Source organism: Barbatula barbatula (genome assembly GCF_947034865.1).
Source record: "Barbatula barbatula genome assembly, chromosome: 13".
Taxonomy (NCBI): Eukaryota; Metazoa; Chordata; class Actinopteri; order Cypriniformes; family Nemacheilidae; genus Barbatula; species Barbatula barbatula.
In genome coordinates, this window is record NC_136776.1 from 22,280,268 (window position 1) to 22,304,254 (window position 23,987).

Sequence of the window (23,987 nt, forward strand, 5' to 3'; positions counted from 1 at the left end):
GGGGAAGTGAGTCATTCAGTGTACGAGGGCCAAACCTCTGACGGCGTCTATAATTACAATTTCTTCATGGAGCACAGATTTACAGACCGTGTTTAGGGGAAGAGGCGTACCGTGCCGTGTGCCATTTTGCGTAAACGTAAAAGTAATGCGTTTGACATGGTGTATTGGGATGATTAATGTCTCACTGAAATGGCCGATATAAGAAGTCAGTATATAACACATATGGGTATTTATACATGTATTAATATACCCAAAGGCTATATAGTATATAGTAGTATGGGTATGCAAGTGATTCTTTCTTGAGCTTTGCTTACAGTAAATGGGGATGCTTTCCATGGTGCTGTATTCACTGCTTTGTGAGTTAACATTTAAGTATCAAGTATTTGTTTGATTATAGATGAATACACATAGGCCTATACACTTAAAAATTGCTTAAGCAGCTGTGATGTAACACATTTGTTTTGGTGTCTTATTCCAACACAAGTGCCGTGGGTGATACCAGAAAGTAAATACAAAATAAGTTGTATACTTACGGGATAACGGGTCAATTGATGCGACTTGTAACATGTGTATTTATTTTAAGAATAGTTATCTAAAAGTATTGTTTCTTTCATGTTGGCTATGTTACAGAACACTAGTGTTTTCAATAGTACATGCGAGTTCAATCCTATACAGGAATGTGTATTCTTATTGAAACAAATCTAAAGGCTTCTAATGGGAAGATTTGAACCAAACAGAGACACGGTTTTAGAACGCATGGTTCCCAATAGAGCAAATGCAATTAAAACATGTTCAAATGTACCTGTAAGACCTGAAAGGGAATTCAAAGCAATTCAACATGGGTTTATAAGAAAAACATCCGTTCTGTTCGATCAGTTTATTCCTGCGTTTGAAGAACCTCAGATTAAAAAGCAGTGAATACAGCACCATGGACAGCATCCCCATTTACTGTAAGCAAAGCTCAAGAATCACTTGCATACCCATACTACACCCAGCTGCTATATACTATATAGCCTTTGGGTATATTAATATGACCTCATTTGGCACCTGTAGCATTGCTTGTTTAATATAAACAAGAATTCAACTATTCCAGTTGTAAACAAAAAGCAAGGCACGGTATTGCAAATAAGCCAAAATGTTTTAATCACATGCAAAATACAGCACGTGTTGCCATGTCAAGCATATCCCTGCGTAAAGACGACATCTCAGGTTCATGCACGGGTGAACCAAAACGGATTCATAGCAAACCGCATGCTGCTGTGGATATCACAGCAAATATTCACAAAGAAACGCGCGCATGCAAAACCTCGCATATGATTTCTCCGAGGACGCACAGAAGCGCGGCGCGCAACAGTTGGCGTGCGCGCCCGACGGGAACGCGCTTCTGAATTGAAAAGTCAGAGAAGGGAAAGTCTGTCTTTAGTCTCCTCGCGCGGACTTCACTTACCATCTCATGGAGTTCCCATCAGGACACCGGCGTTTGATATCAGTGACGCTTTCAGAGATGGACGCGCTCTCCGGGCATTTGGAGACCCCAATAGGAACATTATCGTGGATGCGCGCTGAAGTTAACGCAAACCTGGGGCGACGAAAACTAACCTGTCATCATTATCACGAGGAGAAGAGCCCACGATGAGCTCAAATCTGTTGCTGGTTTCCCAAATGCGTTTGCTTTGACAATGGTCACCTGCTTTTCGGGATTCAATTCTTCCAGCGCCAACATCACGACCGTCACCTCGGATGTGGCCCCGTTCCCCGGGTACACGATGGTTATCCTCGCCATCCTCATGATAACCCTGGTGGTCGTGGTGGTGGTCGGAAACGCGCTGGTTATCCTCGCCTTCGTCGTGGACAAGAGCCTCAGAAACCAGTGCAATTACTTCTTCCTCAATTTGGCTATATCCGACTTTCTCGTTGGTACGTATCTTGAAACGCATTTTGGGTTTTTTCATTGCAATCGTAAAGTGGACATCAAGCACCGAATAACTTTAAATATGTCACAAAGAATCAATGTTTTAAGCACGTAGTGTTTAACGTGCTGAATATTTGTGGGAATGTCAGATCAGACACCCAAACGAGAATGTAAGGAAAAGTTTTATTGAGCAGTCTTTGGCTCCTTCTTTTTTATCAGATTGAGGAATCAGATCTGTGTCCAATATAAGCTCACGTAATATTTACATAAATAAACGCAATGATAGTAATTGAGATGGACACGTAAAGAAACAAAATGCAAACATGTACCCAAGAAATGTTACATTTATAGTTGCAAGGCTGCTTGTAGATTTTGTAATGGCAAGAAAGTGACTCTTCTGTTAATGTGGATGCATCTCAAAATGGTCCAAAAAAGTCATCCATCTGCCCGATTTATCAATTCACGACTGATGTATGCAACATAACGTAGATTTTTATAGTTGTAATGATTTATTTTGTGTCTTTAGTTTTCCGACCGATTTGTAAAACAGGTCCACAGAGCAATTCTGATTCACCTCCCCGAAAACCGGAGTTCAAGACTGACTTCACCATAACAAGACAGGAAAACAGAATATTGAATGAGGACAAGTAGGCGTGACTTGTGTTTTCTGCTTCAATTTGATTTAGAAAAGTAGGTGTGAACCTGACGTTCTACCCTAGCCATCAAACCGACGTCATTAGAGAAGGATCGTGTTTGGAAGGTTCAGTGTATGAAATCACTGCATCATCTGGCGGTGAGGTTGCGTATTGATACTAGATATCAATACTGACTGTCGAATACCCTCACTGGATAAAGAAAATCTAGTAAACGCAGTCACCTAAATCCCAATGCCTCAATAATCCATGATTTTTGGCACCTATATGAATGCTTTAGCCAGATTCTCGTCTATCAACTACATAAAATAGACTGTGTTACTGTCTTCCAAACGCGCCACCTGGTAGAAAACATAACAGTAACCGCTATAACGCAACACTAGGACAGAGACCCTTCGATTTCCCCTGCAATGTTCTGCTGCCGTAAATGATTGCCTTGGATTCAGAGTGCATTAAGAGATGAGATCCTATCTGCGGGTTCATTTCAAGATCCGCACTGACTCTTTCAATTCACCGAACCCTCTCTCTGCCTCCTCAAGTGTTTACTCGTGGCTCACGGGTATTAGCGCTCAGGCGACGTAGGGCTCGAAGCTTTCACAGCCCAGGTTCTTAGAAACAACTTATGTGTATCTCCATGGCTCCCCTATGAAGGTAGGCGGTCCACCTCGCCACATGCCCACGTAGTTCAGATAAAGAGGGTTTCGAATGCCAGGCATCCAAGAAGCTCTAAATAAGAGAGCGAGGGCTCTGTGTTTGGATTACGGACGAGACTTCTCAGTGCCCGTCGGGAAAAGGCAGTGATGAAATTGTTGGACGCAGAGTCACTGTTCCCGTTGCTACTCGATGGCTTTTTGATAAGGGTTCCGGGTTTATTGTTCCTATTGTAATCCTTTCTGACGTGATCCACTGATCCAGAGATTCAAGTAAAATGTGATGTGTCTCTTTTCAGGGGCCTTTTGCATTCCGGTCTATATCCCCTACGTCTTGACGGGCAGGTGGATGTTGGGCCGTGGATTGTGCAAGCTGTGGCTGTTGATGGACTACTTGCTGTGCACGGCTTCCGTCTTTAATATTGTCTTAATCAGCTATGATCGCTTCCTGTCTGTCACGCGAGCAGTAAGTAGACATCTTGCAGACTTGCCCATGTGAAATCGAAATTGACCCAATTTACATTACGAACACACCTCATTCATCAGCACGTGTAAAGATATTTGTTGTCGTAATACCCTATGTCTGATACCAACCATTTTGCATGGTGTCAACCGGTGGTTGGGTGAAATATGGACTAATTCACCCAAAAGATAGAAATGTGTCTGTAGGCCATGTGGGCTATTGGTCTTATGTGCTTTACACCAGTGGTTATCAAACTGGGGGGACCCAAGATGGATCCAGGGGGACCACAGATATTTTTTAAATATAGAAATGTGTCCTACATTTTATGCAATTGTATAACTGAATATGTTTTTGGTTTAATCGCAAAGCAATCCACCCTACACAAAAGGCGCCTTACAGCGAAAAACATTTGAGAACCAATGCTTTACACGATTATTGCAAGAAACAACACTATTGGCGATGACATTTAATGTTGTCTTAAGAAACTGCAGTATGCAAACATCATTTCAGACACGGTGCACAACAAATGTCGCTCTAAAACAGGCGAGCCATTTATTAAGCACACACTTGCCCGAGACGCTGAAGACTATTATTGCAATCAGATGCATAATAAACGTTCGAGTTCTGCTTTTTTCCTCAGTGACAGATCACAGCTAAGAGACTAGATGCAGACAGACCGCATCATCCTCGATGGACTCACCGTTCCGTCGCTCTGTGGTCATGAATGTTTCAGCGCAATTTGCTGCAAATATCCGCTTTGTCAGTCACAGGAAGGGTCAGCCATTCATATTCATATTTCACCGTGATTTCATTCTTTTAAACTGGTTTGGTTTCCAAGGATTTAGAAAGTATGTCTACATGTATGGTTTATATGGGCTGTAATAAAGCCTCGTAACGATGAAAGGTAAAGATTTAAGATTTGAATAAATCTGCTGCAAAATTAAGCATTTTTGGCCACAATATCCCGTGGGGACTAGATTTAGAACGGCTTGTTGCTATTGTTATTACATATTCCATCATACTAGTGAACTGTCGCCTCCGAGTGTTTTCTACCGGAGTGCTGGCGTGTCAATCCTCCTGTCATGTAGGGGCTTTATTTAATTCAGGTTTACAACTGGCACACTGCTGTCAGCTATTCTGGACATGCAGGCAGCCGCCTGGTGCATCCATGTGCTTTTATGACTCGCGGTGAGCCGTCATCTTCATGACCTTTATATCCTGTTTGTGTATGTTGTCTGATTTAAAACTGGAACAACACAACAAACTGGCCCCTATAAGGAAACCAAACATATTTGACTCTGTGTTACGGTTTAGTGAAATGATAAACCTTTAGCAATATTTTTACGTCTTTTTTATGAAGTATTTCAGTAAATGCAATGCGATGGCGTCTAATTTGTGTTTGTTAAATTGAAATGTTGTTATCGTAAGATAGCACATCCTATGAGTTTTTTTAATTAAATAAATAAAATATGTTTTCATTGATATACTGCCTCCTACGTTTGGTTAGTAGCTTGAAGAGAAGCTAAACAAAGAGCAGTGATAAACTCGAATTGATAAACTTGAATTCATAAATATTTTAGCGCAACTACTGTTTTAAAATAGCTCACACCGGTGCCGGATCTTGAATGGATGTTAGCTCTGTAAACCGTTAAACACCAAGCCTATCCAGCTAAATAAAACAAATCAATGTGGGCAGGAAGGAACTAGTCTCCTTTATCTACTTTTCAAAGCACGAATTGATGAGGAATTTGGGTTCTGAAGATCCTTAAATAATCTCTCCTTACATTCGTGAACAACCTTGAGCAAAATAAGCTTAGAAAACATGTCCCGCTGTGAAAGGCGAATGCGACGCCGCCGATCCAAAGAAGCCCATTTCCCAGCCTGTATTTCAAATGGCTTTTGACTTTCCAGAGCGGCGTTTGAGAGAATTATAAAATGCAAATATTGATTCCCCAAGGAGCAAATAGTTGGAAAATGCTCTAAATGATTAGGAAACGTTACGGCGTAGACGCACGCCACACTAACGCATTTACAAGACGTGTTGAAAGGACTCATAATTTAGCAGCTCGTGTCTGAATGTTTGAAATACAGGATAACTTTTAATACCCCCTTTACTGTTATCCAAACACATTATGCAATCATGACATCCCAGGAGTGTATTCGGCATCCTCATGCATATTGCATAGGAATTTGCATGCGTTGAGAATGCATTTCCTAAGCAGCTCTTTTGATGTGCTCATTGTTTAACCCGATGCCGCCACTTCTTGTTTATAGTTGTCTATCGGTATTATCTATGAATGCTTTTATAGGAAGCATCCATCGTGGGATTTACTTGCTTTTCGCATTTCACATGACATTTCGAGGAGATATCGAATTCTTATCAAAGATGTTTATGGAGTGGTATTGTCATTTAAAATTGTACTTGACTAAACATTTTCAGTATGGTACATTTTACCTAGTCAACACACAGACAACCCTTACTGCTGTTTTCAACATAAGAATGAATCATTCGTGCTACTTGCTATTTATGCATTTGGCAGACGCTTTTATCCTCGCATTATCCTATACATTTGTTTGTAAGTATGTGCAATCCCATATGATCGAACCCACGACCTTGGCATTGTTAGCGTCCACTGAGCTACCACTTGCGACAATACTTGTGTGTATTCTGTTTACGGTGAAAAGTGACCTGTACTGTATTGCGATGTATTATCGATCTTTACGAAGGCCATACTTTCAGCGAGACAGTTCCTTAATAACACTGTGTTGAGGGAGTAGCGTGTCAAAAGAAAAACGGCTGTTGTGTGTCAGAACCAGAATTTATTTTCCAGTTCTGAAGCCCCTGAACGCACGTCTGAAGGTGTGAAGTTTGTCTTCTGTCCAACATTACTCGCACGTCTCCCTCTCCCATAAGACAACAGTTATTTGCAGTAATTTCAGAGCGAAAGCAGCATTAGTTTATCACCTGACAACCCCGGCTCGCGGTTTTTACCAATAGATGATCCTTTTCTATGCTTGTCATCTTTCCATTTGTCATTTCTGAATGACAAAGTGTTTCTGGCTGGACTCTGGAGAATGGTGTAGTGAAGACAGGCTTATTGTCACATTCTACCTGCTGTCGAGCCGCGGAGACAATTATGCCCGTCTGTCGCTGGACGCTGGTGTATGATGGAGAAGAACATATAGTGGGATGAAACGTCTAGTAAAGGTGCTTCTGTTCCAAATGATTGTTTTTTATTAAAACGATTTCAGAATGTCGTAGTATTTGTTATGTTCCACTTTTGCTTTGTTGATAGCATTACTAAAGCTGCCGTGGACTGATTATCCGCATGACTTGAGAATGTGTGTCTGGTAAGCTGGAAGAGCCACCAGAAAATGGTCTCACACTTGATAAGTGACCTACAAAAAGTGCATCTTGATTTCTGTATTCATTTTTTTCTTCAAAATACATGTCCGGTGGTTCAAAAACCTTAAATGCACAGTACATCTCATTTCTTAGTACGGGCATTTTTTTGCCGACCTCTTTACAATTCTTGTACAATTCTGTGGTGCTTATTATTGTGTTCATATTTCTTAACATCAATATTTTTGTGTATATTTAACCCAAGTACATTTTGAGCTTACATCATTAATAACGATAGAACATTTAACAAACTTTAATCAAATAAAACCAAAGCCACCTCACGGTCGACTGCCATCCCCAAGACCATAAACACAAACTTAACAAATGTCTGGGTCCTCTCTCGCCAACAGTCCTGCCGCTCGTCCTCTTTAGCTCCCGATCTCCTCCGCCTCACGGCTCCCGTCCCGCCATCCTCACCACAATCGGTATCACAAAACTGTACAAATTGTATTTTAAAAATAACTTTTCATTTGTCTGAAAATACGTCTGAAAATCTAGAAATGTCTGTAGCACAGGGAAGGTGGGATGAAGCGATGATGGGTGACTACATCTGGAACTTGGTTCGTGAGGACAATATTATTCATTAAAGACAAAAACAATCAAATGTACACTTCTGAAGTTTTGGACGACTCATTTTTAGTAGCTGTAATCTTAAATTGTTTTTCTGAGCTCAGTGTCACGCCCGTACCTTGTCATTTCTGAGTGCGAGTAATAATACCGAAATGTGTGAGAATACGTTTTCTTGGAAGCACCGTCGATAGTAAATAATAATAATGTGATTCTCGTATTCAGCATGTTAAACTTCATAAAGAAACCATAAATATGTTTTCATTGTGTAATCAAAAACATTTTTTTATTGTGTAATCAAAGTCGTCAAAGAACGAGGCGATAATTTCGGCGTTTATTGTGAATTTAAACAATGGCTTTAAATGATTGATTCGGTATGGGTGATAAAAAGAGAGTAAAATAAGGGAAGGGAGAAGGGAAGAAATGGTGACCAGTATCAAAGACAGCGCCACAGCAATCACACATCCTCTGCCTTGGTGAAAAGAGACGATTACGTCTGTGTTAAAGAATGAATAGAGGAGAATGAGATATCAATTTTGTGTCTTTATTCTTGGACACTTGGCGTACTCCGTCTGACATGCAGGGGAATGTAAGAGTTTAGTTTTTTAGTTTAGATTTAAACTTGACTGTTGCGTTGCTTCGGCGTTGTGTGATTGTTAACCAATTGAAATAGGGAAAAGATTGCATTCACAGCATTAAGTGAATTTATACACTTGACCTGATCTTGCCGCACCTGTACATTATTCGTTTCACATCATTACGTTTAGCGGACACAGCGATTTACTTACAATTAATCCAATATTTGGGGTCCAGATGATCAAATAAACATCAAAACCGATCAGTTCAACGGTACAGGTTTGGAATGCACATGATTCTGCTCTCCCTGCCTGCTAGCGTAGGCTGTGAATTGAATAAATCATGAAGTAGTGAAGGCAGTCACACCGTGCATAGACCGTTCATTGAGTGTGAAAGCTCTATGAGACTAATCTTATTTATGATTCCAGCTATTTCATTTGCCTCCCTCAACAGACTTTAATCTATTGCCTCCTATATGCTTTGTTCAACAGGTGAGGTATAGAGCCCAACAGGGTGTGACGCGTCTGGCAGTGCTCAAGATGTTGGCAGTCTGGGTCTTGGCGTTCCTCCTCTACGGTCCCGCCATCATCTTTTGGGAACTGCTAGTCGGCAAGAGCATTGTTCCAGAGGACGAGTGTTTCGCCGAGTTCTACTGCACCTGGTACTTCCTGCTGTCGGCTTCCACCTTTGAGTTCTTCTCCCCCTTCATCTCAGTGACCTTCTTTAACTTCAGCATCTATCTCAACATCCAGCGGAGGAACCGCAACAGGATGGCGCACGTGGGGGCCGAAAGAGGGGACGGATGGCGGGTCGTGGACGGCCAGAATTCATCCGTTTTCTTTGTGAAAACGCGCAAGGTGTCCTCCGGCGGGCCGGCGTGCGCTTCGGCCGCCACCGAAGACGACGAGGAAGTGTCGCCTTCGTCCAGCGGAGACCCAAGCAGCACTCAGTCTGTGTCCCTGACGATGAAGGTGACCGATAGACAGCGTGGACTATTTCGAGGTTGGATGAGGACGAGGATAATACGAGCGCAGGATGCTTCGAACGCTTGCGGCCCCTGCAGGAGCGGAGGCCACGCTCGACTCTCCCGCGACAAGAAGATCGCCAAATCTCTGGCGATCATAGTGTGTGTTTTTGGGGTTTGCTGGGCACCGTATACTCTCTTGGTGATCATACGGGCTGCCTGCAAGGGTACGTGCGTGGAACATCACTGGTACGAAGTCACTTTCTGGCTGCTTTGGCTAAATTCGGCCATAAACCCTTTCCTCTATCCCCTTTGCCACAGCAGTTTTCGCCGCGCCTTTGCCAAGATTTTGTGCCCCAAGCGGCAGTCTGTTCGACCGCATGAGGAAAGCCCTTCCTGCCAATGATAATCTGAAAGCAACAGAGGGGATTTCACATTTTCACAGTGAAGTCTGTATTAAAAAGCACAAGCAGCGAGATTGCGAAACATTGCCAAGGCACTGAAAACCAACGTCTAAATGAAGTAGCGTGTTTTTTTATGTTCAACAAAACGAGAAACAAGAACCATTCCCGTTGACCTTTATTGATGGGTTTGCAACCAAGCTGTTACGATTAGCACTTGAAGTAAGATAGAAATGGAGTTGTTTTTACAGGTTGCATGTTTAGGGCATCCGCGTAAGGAAATTGATGCCGCTTGACAGTTCTGCCCACATTTATCGACTATTGTATATTCCACCCCATTGACTCACACGGCTCAGCGGAGACGAGATGATCTATCGAGACATCATTAGGTGTCAAAGAGAAAAGGCCTCAATTTCTCTGCAGCTTCACAAACATACACTGAGGAGAGCTCATTTTCTGCAATGGACAGACCAAACCAAATCATTCTTGAATGTAAGTTTTGTGGAATGTATATGATGTTACTGATATATGAATTTACAATAATCCAAGGAATTTGTTAGTTCACCCAAAAATGTAAATTGTCGCCGAATACTCGTATCGTTGAATTTCCAAAGTACTTTAAAATGATATTTACAATGGTTCTCTTTTCAGTTTTATCGTTTTTGAATTAGCTTTTACATTTTGTCAATGTAGCTGTTGTTCAGTGCTTTTGTCGTCTTATTACTTATTTGTTCATTTTTCATGTTGCCATTTCAGAATAATTGATTTGTATTTTGGGCCTTATTTCGGCTTGTTCCCGAGGCTACATTTCTCATTTTCGTCTATGGAAACGTTCAGGCCAACACTTTGCTATATTTCAACAAACAGAAATGTTGCAATCGTTTTAATTTGAGTGATCTATAATAACCATTCAATGTAAATGTGGTGCCTCGCCGGTTAACACAACAACTTTTGATGTAATCGACTGACGGAGACAACCTAATAGGTCACATTTGAATTGAACGAAAGGGCAAATGAGAGTCGTAGAACCATTTTGAATACACAGAAATACACAGATTCGGCTTGTGTGAAATGTTTATCTTGGTCAACCCGTGTGCATTCGAAGTTGTGAAGAAACATCCTAATTCAAGTGGTTAATGGATTTAAAAGTTATGCCAACTGAGACCAATTCCATATTCACAGCTACGATTCAGTATTTGTTTAAATGAACTACATTGAATTTATATTTCGGAGGGCAACACAGTAAAATCCTCCCCAAGCGTTTGACAAGGTCCAAAGGCGAAACCACACGGTTTTATTATCCCCGGAGAAGAACTGGAAACAAAATGTTCTTTCATTTGATATTCAAAATATATCGGCGCATAATGATACCCCGAATTAAAATGAAGAGAACACCCAGCAATCAAAGCAATATTTCGCATGTATAACTCTGGTCTTATCCCTGGAGCGGTCGTTACGCTTCTGCGGCTCTGGTCGTGTCTTTGCTTCGGTGAATTACTAAATGGCTTTTTTTCCAGATGGCTTTGAGAGCTCTCGATTTATCAGTGCTGTTTGGAGCTCAAGTTAATTAAGCCACAATGATAAGCATCCTCATCGGATCCTTGAATTTGAAAATCGAGAATCTCTCGACCAGGTGATGCCGTGGCAATATACGTTGTCTGTGGAAAGCGAACGAGCGGATGGGATACGTCGAGTTGCTTGATCAATGACTTCATCATTTAGAGAGCAACGTTTGAAGTGACTTCTTGATATCTGCTGCACGCCACTTCTGGAAAAGACGCGCTTTAATGTCTCTCATGTTTCCCGATAATGAGATTCGAAGGCTGTGTTGTGGACCGAATAGCATAAACGTCAGTGTGACGGTTGGAGGGGGGGTTGTTGGTTTTAGGATACAAGCGTTGCGTAGGTACAGTAACAGAAACTGCTGAGGAGAGGCCGTACTACCATTGAATCAAATCAACGGGAACATTTCCCCTGTGCTTCCCAGCTGCCTGCGGATTAAGTTCTGCTACACGGATGTGTGGATTTCAGGCTGACAGAACATGACGAGTGGAAATGAATCTTGGGTTAAAGTCCTTTGGAGATGTTGTACAGAAATGCAGAGGGATAGAGTCTGACTGATTCGGGATGGAAGCAAAACCTAGGCTTAAAGGTTTAATGTTTGCATCAGTTTTAAGCTTTATTTGCATCTTATACCCTCTGTCTTTAAGCTCTTGTAAGGTGCAAGAATGTGTTTCAACTACTCAACGAAGAACATAAATAATACCCAGCATAAAATGGACTCGTTTCTAGTTTGTGGGGAATAAAGAGGGAATTTAACCATAGTTATTGGGTCAATATGACGACAAAAGGTGGAAAAACACTTGACCAAAAAAACGACGTAGGATTTGTTCGAAGTTGAATTCACATCCCGTGCGTTAACCTTTCTTCTGCCCAAACTCTCACAAGGATGTCCCCGGCCTTACCCAATCCCGAAGATTCTTGAACCTAATTACCGGCCGCACCTGTGCCTCCGGAATTATGACCCAGATTGGGGCAAAACCTTTGCTGTAAATGTCACAGACGTTCACCCCATTGTTCGCTTTCCTGCACAGCGGGCGTCACGACAGTCATTAAGAGTAACAGACAGCGGCAGTAAGTCGGAGGCATGATAGGCCAGTAAAGGACACAGTTTGTGCCAATTTAAAATTCCACCGAGCACGATGAACCCCATAAGAGGGAAGATGCCCAACATGGAACCGTGGTTTAATAACATCATGTCATATTTATGTCTCGATGTATATATATATATATATATATATACATCGTACCACTATTCGACATCAATGGATGGTTTGTGTATTGACATTAGCAGACAACCGTGCATTCGTTTAACGCCACCTCGATTTGGCCGTTACGCACCACGTTGGCTATCTTTCCTCACTAAAATTCAAGATGGCTAGATTCACGTTGGGCTATTGATTTTTGCAAGTTTTTCAATTTTGTCTCCCGTCAAACTCATCCCAGCGGGCGATGTTGTCTATGTTGGCCGTATGCTACATAATTATTCCCGCTGCAACTACAACACAGTGTTGTTTTTAATACCTAATGCCATGAGGCTGGAGGTTTCACTGTGAGAGAGGGTTAGTTTGTACAAATCTGAAAATACTGCTGTCACATTTATTCTAGCTAGTGGTGTTTATACTTATTTATATATATATGAATGGGCTAGTTGCACAAGATGGCGCCGGTGAGCTTTTGCGACGCCAGAGTCCGCAGACTCATTTCCAATTTCGTATAAAACTATCGGCTTGTTTTGGTTTAACGAAGTCAATCTGACATATCGCTTATATACTGTATTACTATCTAAAAAAAACATATTAGAAGGCCAAAAATCCACCTTTTCCCATACAGTGTTATACAATATTCTGCCAAATCTCGCCGCATCCCAAAAGCTCATCTAGCGAATTCAAAGAACTTGTAGTGCAAAGATCATTATGTAATGCAATTCTGGAGTGAATTATTTATCTAATTTAAATAATTCATGTATGGGTCGAGCTCCTTTACAAATACACCCAATCATCAAAACGGCCAAAACACCTTCCCACTCACACTCTGGCAATAAAGAAATAAACCTTTAGACAGATGGGCAGTTCGTTTCACCCACAACTCTTTTGTTACGTTCGTTTATAATGTGCCATGTGATCACAAAGTTCGACTTCGATTCTAGCTTCTTTACCATCCTGTTCTGGGAAATTGACAGTACGGTAGCACACATCCGCTCTTATTGTACAAATTGCTTCATGACGTTCTCTACTTTAGTGGTTTAGTATAAACGTTTCTGTTAAGTGACTACATGTAATGCAAAACGCGAAAAAGTCCAATACTAGGCCATTACGGTTGATTATCAAAAGCAATGAAACACAGCTAAACTGGTGCGCAATTTGTAGACACCCTCATCCATGAATAATTGTTGAACTAATGGCACAACTTGTTTGCAACCGTTCCAACAAGCTCATTTAATTAAAAAAGTTTTTACAATAATTATTATATGCAAGGAAAATGCAATACTCTATACTTTACAAACTACTCGCAAAGTGCATTGATACCACTGATGCAATAGTCTGGCAATCTGCAAATCATTAAGATTTGACTTGGCCTGATGTCAACTGTGTAACGGCACCATCATAGATATGCTGGCGAAGTTAAAACTCCTGATTACAAGACAACACCACCTTGTCTTTACAAGGCCAAGGTCGACTCGACAACGCAATAAAGCAATAAACCGGTTAAGTGTTTTCAAAAACAAAAGAGAAATGCAAGACATTGTTTGAAACCGGGCCATGGGGATTGGCTTAAGAGTTCTCACCGTGGCACAACTTCCAAGGACATGCCTCTCCTTGATGAGATTTAAGGTTAAAAGGGTTGGCACACTGCAATGTTCTGTCCTAGGAGAACTCGCACACCGGCATTACGGTCTAAAGTGACAGTGGCATGATTTCGCCAGCGCTCTCGACTCAGTGGCACTCGGTTATTTTTAGCACCTTGCTGCTGTACAGAATTTTAAAATGTTTTTGTTTTTGCCTGTGCGGTGTACCAATGGTTGAATATCCAAGGTCTTGTACCAATTTCAGCCACTCTCTTCCGGAATTATCTCCATTACTATTTCAGGTTCACATTTAGTTTACATTTTTCGGCATTAAGCCACGTAAGGGATGAAATCTATATCTGAAATTGGACCATTGGGATGTAAATTGGATCTGAGAGGCAGAAAAGAGCTTTTCTGAGGATATTCAAAAGCCAGAAGCAAAAAAGGAAAGTGTGAAAAAGCCTCTTACGTAACTTGGATTGGGAAAATACACAATTATCAGAACGTCGTGAACAACAATGAAGGTTACAAGGGGTTTGAGTACGATAAATGACGGAAATAATAGAACTGTTAAATGGTGTAGTTATGTCATTTGTTGGTAAACAGCAGGTGAAAGACCCCATTTTCACTCGCAGCGGGTTTCCTATCAGCTGGTCTGTAGGCGTTCAAACCAAACATTTGTAGGAATGTGACAAAAAGAAACACAATGGCATTCAGCTGGACGTTCAGCGTAATTTGGGCAGTAAACAACTAGGTTGTGATGTTCCTTCGCCTCAGTTGGCATTATCAAGCAATTGGCCGGCGGACGTGCACTCAAAGCCAAAACAGGCGAATGAGGTACTATTCAAACTGTAACTCAATGAAAATACGGCACAGAGTATGGCCACGCTGTTTTTTAAGATGTGTTACTTTTGGACATGGTATTAATATAAAAAGGATACAACTGGGGCTGTCAAAATGTCCAACTTCTACGACACGGTTATAAGTCTTTCACGATATTGTCGTGATATTTAAATACACGAATAACGCCCTGTGAATGTCATTTTTAGCTTTGTTGTAAAGTAATCTGGTAATCATTTGCAGGATGTGTACAAATACGCAACAGATACAGTTAATATCATTCCTTTAACCGAGACTGCTGCAAGCTCCCCGTCGATTTGTTTAACGATAAGAGCCAGAGTAGCCTGGTACACGGCCAGCGAGGAGTATTTAACACGCTCCAGCTACCCGCGCAGAGCGTGGGCGTCCAGATAGTGGGTGCGTGGGAGACGCATGCGATTGGGGGTGGGAAGACAGCAGAAAAGGAAGATTTGAAGAGAGACCCCTTCCTCCCCGCAGGCACAACACAAAGGGGCTGAACCCCGAGGCTCTTACAGCAGGCGGCGGCACAAAGCACTAATGACTTCGAAACACTGCCAGTGTATAAATTGGCGGCCACGTGGGCGGTCTGGCATAAACGCGCTGCACTAAAAGGCTTGTCCCATGAAGCGAGAGAGACTAGACTTAAAATGGGCAGTGGATTCAGTTTTAACGCCGGCGGGAAGCGGGTGTGCAGAACATAACACAGCTGTTACACACAACAGCTTTAAACACAGAGGGCACAGCGTAAAGCTGGCAGAAGTGCTTTCTGTCGAGTACGAACACACGCAGAAGGTGTGGATGTGTGAACTTTATAGTGTGCTGCACTCTTGTGGTTACACGGAGACCATATCAATTGAAGGATGCCTTTTCTAAAAAGGTATTTAAGCAGACAAAATGCCCAAAACATCACATTTCATACGTAAAACATTTATTGGATATTGCGTACAAAAAAAGACAAATGAAAGTAAAATATGAAAATGAATGAGACTTGGAATGAATTCTCCAAAGTCCTCGTACAATATTTTTAACCCCGTAACAATTTAGTTCACAATTCGTAATGGCTCATTTTCTTTTGGTGGCATTTCAAATATTTTCTTTACAGTAGATTGATACAACTGCAACGTCAGATTGACAATTCCATATAAAGCACATTGTATCCGATACATTAATCACAGCCTTGTCTAATAAAACCTGACAGTAAAAAGGATATTACATTCCTTATGAATATAACAGTGTCCATAACTAACAGAAAACAAAATTCACAGATGTGGAGTGTTTGTCGGGAAGTTCCTATCAAGTAATAATGAAAAAGGAGGATTTTATTAGCTCAGAGGCCAAGTTACAATGTACACAAATACAATTTTGCTTCGGCTCAATTTCACTTTTCAGAAGCCGACCGGCGATACGCAACTGGCCGATGGAATATTATTTTAACATTACCTTCAAATTGACCCCATATAGTAAACATGAACATAAGCATAACCCCACTAAAACAATTCAATAGTTAATCACTGCAGAACATTTAAAAAAAACATTAAAATCAGCTTTTCAGGTCAATTGTTTGTATACACCGCATGATATATTTCCCAAATTTACAAGCAGTTCAAAATACATGTAAAAGCACAAAGTATGAACCTTGTGCATTAGGGTTTAAAAATCCTGAGGAAATAGCTATAAAAATTATTTATATAGTCGATTATAATTGAAATTCAGACTGCAGTATATTCTGATCCGACATACGGTCATTATTTTTCATAGCAATGTCCCTCCGCTTGTTAATTTAATTCATACAAAAATATTCACTGCATGCATAATTGGATGAAAGACATCTTTTTAAAACATAAGACAGTTTTAAAACACAACAGACTTAACAGGGTGGAAAGTTGAAGATTACTCCGCTGTCGCAAATACTGCGAGCTCAGAATTAATTTTACTTTGGAAAAATACAAATTAAACTGATTTCATTAATCACAATGTCTAAACAAAGTCACTCAATTTCTTTGGTTAACATAGCATTGGTGCTTGTATCGCCATCCTGGTTGCTAAATCGAGGGCCGAATTTGTTGAAAGAACGATGATTGACTGAAACATCTTTAACGTAAAACAGAACATCTAGATAAACTGCAGAAATCTTCTACTTACGAGTGCGTTCTGCGAATATTGCCGACATATTTGTAGAGCGCACAAATTAACATTCAATGATAAAAACATTCATAATACCGTGTAAAGCATTAACTGACACACATGACATCTTTTTGGAAGTACTGTGGATGAGCAATGCTTTAAAAATAATTTCCACCCTGTTCATCTGGTTGGCGAAGCAAAAAACAGAAAGGTGTGCCAAGCGACAACTGTCAGTTACGGCCTATAGTGCACTACAAAACATAAACCAGGAAGAATGAACTTCCTGTCAGAGCATCCCATAATAATCCCCCCCATTCATAAACCTGTGGCGACGAGAATCTACATATCTATGAAAAATGAATCATTGCGAATTCTTAGTCACCGGTACACACAAATACTCTCCAATTTCGTATCTTTTGACTCATTCTCTGATGATGTTTTGCTTACAACACAATGATTTGTTGCCGTACTTCAGAGACGTTCCAACTCTGACACTGTCGGGAACGTCAATTGGCAGAAAGGCTATTCGTTAATGAACTACAGCCAAAAAAAAACATCTGCCACAATTCGCAATTAACTGGCTTTAAAAACGAGGTCCGTAAAAATATGAGGACGAAAGTTAATGACTCATGATTGAAGAATACAAAAGTAGTGGCTCTACAAAAGACTGAATTGTGGGGAAGGGAAATTCTAAAGGTTTAAACTACATCACATAACGGCGCATTCTCTGGAACGGGTCTTTGGATCTCCCTGAAACAGAGAAAAATACAATTATTACATGAAGAGCAAAGCTGGGCATTCAGTGTTCATCTGATGTGCTTTCATAATCATGAGACTGAAATCGCTCTCAAAAATAGGATATTGGAATAAACAAAATAAATAAAAACTGATGCGGACTTGCTTATTACGAACGGATGAAGTGTCTATATGACAGACCAGAAGATTGACTAACCTGCTGATGGAAAAGATCTTCGTCTCCAAAGTCTCCCTCCTCATCATCATCATCACCATTCTCCATCTCAATCACGCTTTTCGTGACGGTTCGTTTTGCCACTTCCTGAAAGCAAACATTTTCACGTCAGAGGTTGAACAGAGGTGAAATTCAAAGACACAAAGCAACATATCAGATCGCAGTTCATACCTCTCCATTTGAATTCACCAAAAAGGTAAGGCTATTCTCTCCGGAGCCCCAGGAGCTCTGGCTCTTCCACAGCAGGTCTGATGGGGGGTTGTGGGACACGCCGGCAGTAGCGCTCCACACCTGTAAACCAAACATCATAATGAAAGCGTTAACACATTTTCATGCGTCTGAGCTGAAGAAAAAAGAAATGACGGTCCCGTCTCCTTACCATTACTTTCTGACCAGCCTTCAGAACAAACTTGGGGCTAAACTTGTACGAAATTTCCTCATCGTCTCCAATCTGCCTCTTTAAACGCCAGTTGCCCATCGATTGATCCTAAATTTTGAACAAATGTCAGTGAAACAGGCATTTCTTTTTGAAAGCAACCTTTTCGCTGAAGTTTACGTCAGTGCTGTCCTTACCTTTTCAGAGTTGTTCATGAGAGTGACCGATTTTCCATCTAGGTCGATTTCCTCGATGCTCACACTGCCCGTAGCCTCGGCCTTCTGGCTGATCTGGACTTTGGGGGCAGCGACAGCAGTCTCCTCGAGCTCCACACGTTTTCTCTTTGTGCGGGAGCTGCGGGAAGAACCGGTGCTGCTAGCTGTGGTACGAGACACCGTCACCCGTGAGGTCGGGCTGGGGGACAACTTCAGCCTAGAAACGAAAATGCAGATTCGTTGTTTAACAGCGAACTTGACATACGTCACAAGCGAGAACTATGGGCAACTGCACCATGGAAAATTGTGTTATACCGTCTTATCTTCCTTAAGATCCTGTTACTTCATATCACACGTTGTCCAATGTGTCAACTGACGACTATTTTTAACGTCTCATTCTTGAAGATGGTCTAGCTGCATGTGACTCTTCCGCTCTACGTCTTCCTGCTAAATGAGCAATCTGACTTCTCACTGGGCTTATGCGCTAGAGACAACGCTGTTATGTGTTTGCTTACACGTGAGAGGACAAAATAATTACCGCTCCTGTGAGAAATTCTCGCACTTCTCTGCCACTCGGCATATGTCAGGCATGAAATGCAAAAACGTAAAGTGGACTGTGCATTCTTACGCTACATGCCGCAGGTGTCTGTGAAATTGATTGTATGACAGTGTGCAATAATAACCAGTTGCAACACTGGCAGCAGGAGATGTGATGAGTGTGTTTCTGTCTGGAGTGATGTCATCGACAGCACTTCAGGTCTCAAGCATGCTTAAACACGTTTTCAAGAATCCACTGAGCCGCTTGTTTAAAATACAGAGAGACCTACCAACACGGGGATTTTTAACATGCCATGTAAACATCATAAGCATTGCAAATTCTTATGAGCTGCCTACCTGACCCTTATAGTCGAATACACCTAATACTTTGTACATTATTGAAACAACAGTTGGAAACTTAGCATTCCTGGGCTTAGCATTCTTGCGTAATGTATTATTCAGAAACCGCCTCCTCAAGAAACGCGCTCACCTGTCCTCTTCTCCTTCAAGGAGCTTCCTGTAGGCGTTGATCTCCATGTCCAGGGCCAGTTTGACATCCAGAAGCTCTTGGTACTCGTTCAGCTGTTGCTGCATGCACTCCCTCATCTCGGACATCTCGCGCTCTTTGCCGTCCAGCTGTCGCCGGTACTTGTCTCTGTCGCTGGCCAGCAGGGCCTCAAGCTCACGGATGCGGTCCTCAGCAGCCGACGACTGAACAAAAGCACCATGTCAGTACACACTCTACATTATAAAGCTCTAGATGTCAAACTCAACATCACGTCTGTTATCTTAGTAGGGTGCGCAGTAGAGTATATGTACCTGTTTCTGCAGTGCGCTGAGCTGATAGCTCAAGCCCTCGATCCTCACGTGGGCTTCCTGCAGCTCTTCGCGGGCAGTGAGCACGGCCTTATCGTTCATGTCGGATGACACCTTTGCGTTATCCAGCTGCAAACAAAAAAAAAGTTTCCTTTGCATTAGAACGTGAAATGAAGGGCACCTAAGTGGAACAAAACCCAGCCTGTCCAGAGCAGTGCTGTTCACAAACGTCTTTCGAACAGAAGTCAGTACCTTGGCCCTGAAGGTTTGCTGCAGCTCTTCCTTGTAGATATGCACCTGATCCTCATGTTCCCTGCGCAGATCCTGCAGCGCCTGCGCGAGTTTGAACTCGTAGTCCTGCTGCACCCCGCTGTCCACCTCCACCGTGCGCGTACCGTGACGTCTGCGCGTCTCACGCACCTCCTGCGTGACACATTCGCACCGACCGTCAGAACTGACCTCAAACCTGCGTTCTTATTTGTCGACTAGAATTCAAAAGTACCGACCTCCTCAAACATGCTCTTCCTGAACTCAAGCTCCTCTGAGAGACTCTGGCAGCGATTCTCCAGGTCCACCCGCATCAAAGTCTCTGCCTCCAGCTGTTTCTTAGCCACGTCGTGAGCATCTTCTGTCTGGAGGAGCAAAAAAGAAGCATCTCTGTTATGCCCAGTTCGGAGTCTCTAGAGGGCTGAGATGTGAATAAGACGTCTTACTTTGGCTAGCTGAGCCTTCAGGTCGGCCAGTTCGACTGACAGGGATTTGTTTTCGCCACGAGCCGTGTTGAGCGCCGCCTCGTTTTTGTTGAACTGAGCTTCCAGTTCTCGAACACGGGCCAGTGCCGCAGCCAGATCTCCATCTTTCTTCTTATAGCTAGAAAACAATTATGATATGTACATTTTCTGAAAAACTAAAATATTAATATTTACACTTTCTCCTATTGCATTGCATTTTTACAAAACCAGGAACCTCGAATAAATCACGTCGTTTTCAAGTCAACATTGTGTCATACTTCATGCCTTTAGGCATATTACGCAACATATAATAAAACTACATTAATGGCCTCGAGTGCTTTATTGGTTTAATGCATAACATATCAACTGATCCCTCTCCATTCATATTACAGTTAGCTAACATTTTCATTAAGATGTTCAAAATGAATGTCGGCATATGGCCGTGTTGACTCATGTTGGAATAAAAAACCTTTCAGGTTCAAATAAAAAACCTAGACACGCTTGCTAAATTAAATTGCGTGGCATATTGCAACTTGCTGCGTGTGGTTGAAGCAGTTGCCCACATAGCAACACACTTCCTGTTTGAACGTACTCATTAGCAACGAGATAAACAACACGGCGTCTGAAGCGTAACTTGTGTGAAGCGGTTTTGTAATAGCTCTCTCAAGTAGGACAAAGACACAAAACGTTAAACAAACATTGTCACAAGAGATTTCCAGAGCAGCAGATGGGACTGGATTTAAGTCGGGTTAAGTGCGCTTTAAATTGACTTAAGGCGACCACCTACGTAAAGCTTAATGTGTACAATGTGATGGCCTTACGGTCATTTTATAACAAGACCACGCCCCCAAAATAATCTAGATTATATGAAGAAAAGTAGAACTACTTACTTCTTCTGGACCTCCTCGAGCTCAGAACTGACTTTTCCGAAATTGATTTGAAGTTTGGCTCTTTCGCGGGCGGTTTCATCAAGCACCCGCCTGGCATCAGCGAGTTCGGCCTCGTAGAGAGTCTTAATCCCGGACACCTTGACGGAAAAAGGATCATAAAAGATGGGTTTTCAATAGACTGATCTCAATATACTCGTACAGAAGATGTCTAAAATTAACTTAACAAAAAGGGGAAACTCATTTTGATAAGTTATTAGACAAACAGTGGAAACTCATTTTGATAAGTTATTAGACTTTGAATGCAAAACACAGAGTTATGAATTGAAAATACGCATTAATCCATTTTTATAAAGTGCATTTCGTGCAAAAACAACTTTAGAGGTGGGGGACGTTTGATGTGGTCACCATTCCCAACAAAGGATGAGCAGATGGCCGAGATCAAATTCAAATTATGGCCACACCCATAATAGACGGAAAACGCCCCAACGCACGAGGACAAAACTCAAAGTCAGAAATCAAATAAAAACAAAAATTCGCTTTAATTTTACACTCAACCACCGGAAGGAAGTTATCATAACTTGCATAAAAAGTCTAACACGTTCGCGTGCACGAGGATGATTCGTATATATAAAAACATACACACACACGAACACAACTACAACGAATTTCTCTGATGACGTAAAAAAAACGTTTTTGACATATTTCCATAAAACGAGTTGCTTTACGAAGAACAAACAGCGCGTGCCTTCAAACTTTTACGAAGTTTTATTGAATCGCGTAAAACGACAAATTGTCGGCAAAACACCAATGAACAAACAATAATCGCACGCGCGTGCCTTTAACGCAGAACGTGAGTTTTGCTAAATGTTAGCAAAACTTCAAAGCTTAAAAAAAACTACAAAACAGGGCCAAACGCGTCACGCGAGGCGCGAATTAAAGTTAAAATCACGTAAACTACAAGCGAACAAAGCACAAATAAATCAACGAAAAGCGAAAGAATGGAGCGCGCACCTCTCTGGTGGAGACTTCCTCCTTCTCGGACACTTTCACGAGCAGTCGGTCGTTCTCGAGCTCGAGCGACCGCACGCGGTCGATGTACACGGCCAGGCGGTCGTTGAGCGCGCTCAGCTCTTCTTTCTCCTGCAGACGCGAGATCCGCGCGGGGCTCAGCGGCGTTTGGGCGGCCGACGCGCGGCTGGACGCGCGGCTCGGGGTTGCGGTCGCCATATCGCTTCGCGCTGTAGACCCACTTTACCTCAAGGGAAAACTAAAACTCCTTCCCCGATACGCTAGAGCTCCGCTTCGGCCCGGTTTTCGCAGTGGTAGCCTCCGGTGGCTGGAACGGGTTTCCGGCGGCGTTTGCAAGTTTTGTTTGCGGGGTTTTTGAATGAAAGTATCTTTTTGTAGTCCGGCTGCTGGTTGGCTGTGTTAGTAACGGAGGTGTGAAAAGAAAATGGCCGCCGTCGGCGTAAAACCGCGCCAAAACTCGACGGAAACGAATGGTGGGGGTTGTAGTTCGAGAAGACAATGTAGTTCGATGGACGTAAAACGAATATTTGAATTGCATTGTTATTGTATTCCCAAAAGCACACACAAATTAGAGAAAAAACTATAATAAAGTATTAAATAAAGAATGTATTTTTTATTTTTTTGGCATTTTACGTTTTGCTTGTTGGATTGAATGTGCTCAGGTCTTATTTTTTTTATTCAATTCTATAGTTTTGTTTAATTGTCAAGTAATAGTTATGATGATAACTAATAATAAATTAAATATCACTATTATTTTTAGTGTACGTGCACGCAGTATTGTAATCGCTGAATAAACTGTCATGCTTCCCGTTAAACGTTAATAGCGTTAATAGCTAATCATCTTAGTGAACGGTTTTAATCGTTTTCATCTTTTATTGATTTTAATGTATTTTATTACGACACAATTCTTTACAAAACACAATTTACAAAATCCCTCGATGGGAGACTAAAGTGCAGAACATAGTTACCACACAGTTAAGTATCACTAAATACAATAAAGAAATTAAATACAAATAATATCAAATAAATCAAGCGAAGGCATTACAGTCCTTGAGGCATGTCAAAGTTGTTCACATACATATATTGTCCTCAGTCTTCAAATATTCTTAAAATAAAGTTCCATGGAAGCTCAACAAGTTATAATGACAAATATTGTAATACATCTTCACATAGAGAGTCAATATTATCACTGGAATCTTTCAGGAGTTTCAAAGAAGCAAAGTGATCCCTCGTTTTGATTGTAAACACCACTAGGGAAGGATTATTATTTTGCCATTTATGGATATGGTATTTACCCATAATTTATTGTTAGTTCTCTCTGAAGGTTTTCATTACCAAAAAGAATTTGCTCTAACTTAAATTGGTTAGAAACAAAAATGAAGAGAATTACACAATTAATGACATCTTGCCAGAATCTTTTTATCACTGGACAAAACACACATGGCTCACCTTCAAATCTCCTTTTAAGCATTGCTGCTGCTGGGTAATATCCATTTAAAAT

The 23,987-nt window shown here is 41.6% G+C and overlaps 2 protein-coding genes across 2 annotated transcripts; one reads left to right on the forward strand and one right to left on the reverse strand.

Annotated features, from left to right (window-relative positions):
* Positions 1-1,679: 1,679 nt before the first annotated feature.
* LOC306902644 (histamine H3 receptor) lies at positions 1,680-10,290 on the forward strand (the record flags this gene model as incomplete). The annotated part of the gene is made up of 3 exons (XM_079471379.1): positions 1,680-1,917; positions 3,515-3,681; positions 8,716-10,290. 3 exons carry the CDS (start codon positions 1,680-1,682, stop codon positions 9,592-9,594), a joined length of 1,284 nt encoding a protein of 427 aa, XP_079327505.1. The 3' UTR covers positions 9,595-10,290.
* A 5,410-nt stretch (positions 10,291-15,700) lies between these two features.
* On the reverse strand, positions 15,701-22,919 carry lmnb2 (lamin B2). The gene is made up of 12 exons (XM_079470994.1): positions 22,469-22,919; positions 21,458-21,594; positions 20,550-20,706; positions 20,343-20,468; positions 20,089-20,259; positions 19,840-19,965; positions 19,511-19,731; positions 18,466-18,700; positions 18,272-18,379; positions 18,064-18,183; positions 17,875-17,979; positions 15,701-17,672 (listed from the first exon to the last, which is right to left on the reverse strand). The coding sequence occupies exons 1-12, from the start codon at positions 22,682-22,684 to the stop codon at positions 17,631-17,633; spliced, it is 1,764 nt and encodes a 587-aa protein (XP_079327120.1). The 5' UTR covers positions 22,685-22,919; the 3' UTR covers positions 15,701-17,630.
* Positions 22,920-23,987: the final 1,068 nt, after the last annotated feature.